Source organism: Babylonia areolata, chromosome 23, assembly GCF_041734735.1.
Source record: "Babylonia areolata isolate BAREFJ2019XMU chromosome 23, ASM4173473v1, whole genome shotgun sequence".
Taxonomy (NCBI): domain Eukaryota; kingdom Metazoa; phylum Mollusca; class Gastropoda; order Neogastropoda; family Buccinidae; genus Babylonia; species Babylonia areolata.
Window position 1 is genome coordinate 13338917 of NC_134898.1, and position 1102 is coordinate 13340018.

The following is a 1102-nucleotide window of genomic DNA, read 5'->3' on the forward strand; positions in this document are numbered from 1 at the left end:
CCATTTTCGCTTCACTGTGATGTATAAGTAGTCTCTAACACATTATAGCAATAAATATTCGCATTGTTAGTATCGAGCAAACGAAAAATTCAGGTAGATGAAAGCAATTTTAATGTTTTTATAAAAAGAAGGGACTGTTAAATTTGGATGTTATTTTCTACTTTTGAGCAAAGACAATAACTATTTTGCTGAGATTACGGAAACACATTAATCTCTTTCCGCCATTTCGTACACCCGTGAAAGCGAGTCTGTAGTTTCGTACACTACACACATAAAATCTGTGCCATGTACATGATGCCTTATAAATACAATAATAAATGGGAGGAGGGGTATTTGCATATGTGCACACATATTTAGCTGTGTGTTTGTGGGATAGAGAGGGGTTAGGGGAGAGGGGATCTGTACTGAGGTTGAAGTAAGAGTTTGGGTGGGGTACTTAGTGTTCCAGAGAAAAAAAGTTTATTTGTAGTTACCTGCCCATTGGCTTACTTCCGCTGCTGAAAAGAAAACCAGACTTGCAATTTGTTTTGGTGTTCCCAAAATGCTATAAACTTCATATGTTTGCTGCATCGGCAGTGGTCTCTATTTTCAATGGAGTCCTCTACATTTATAGAGGAAATTGATTACAGAGAGTTACAGTTTGGGGAGGTTTGTACAGCAGACGAAACTTTCGTGCACTTGCAGTTTCAGTTTGCAGGCATGCATTTGCTGATCGTGTTATGAATTGGTATTAATTTGGTTTATTGTAGAGGGTTGAAAAAAAGAAGAATAAAACTACGGATTGTAGAATAAAGCGCAAACGCATTATTACAATGACCACAATTGTTATCGCTTGTGTTTATGTTAACTTTTGTATGTGCATGCACACACGCGTACACATACACACACGCATGAACATTTCAGATAATTCTATATTGTCTTTCGAGACCTCAGTCACTAACAAAAGTCTAGTGTTGATTAACGATGGTTCCAAGAGACTTGCTTACATGATTCCGTTAATTTCAAAGCGGTTTTGTTAATTACTTGATCGTTCAGAAAAAAAACCTCATTAATTTTTGTAAAGAAGGAAAAAACAAAACAAAACAAAAAACAACAACAAAAA

The 1102-nt window shown here is 36.0% G+C and overlaps 1 protein-coding gene across 2 annotated transcripts in view; it reads left to right on the top strand.

Moving 5' to 3' along the window:
* The first annotated feature begins 490 nt into the window (after positions 1–490).
* Positions 491–1102, top strand: part of LOC143297855 (mitogen-activated protein kinase kinase kinase 7-like) — a 34349-nt gene continuing 33737 nt past the window's right edge. For both annotated transcript variants that reach the window (XM_076610378.1, XM_076610379.1), the window contains exon 1: positions 491–648. In XM_076610378.1, coding sequence (XP_076466493.1) covers positions 592–648 — 57 coding nt within the window. In that variant the 5' untranslated portion in view covers positions 491–591. The remainder of the gene's footprint in view (positions 649–1102) is intronic.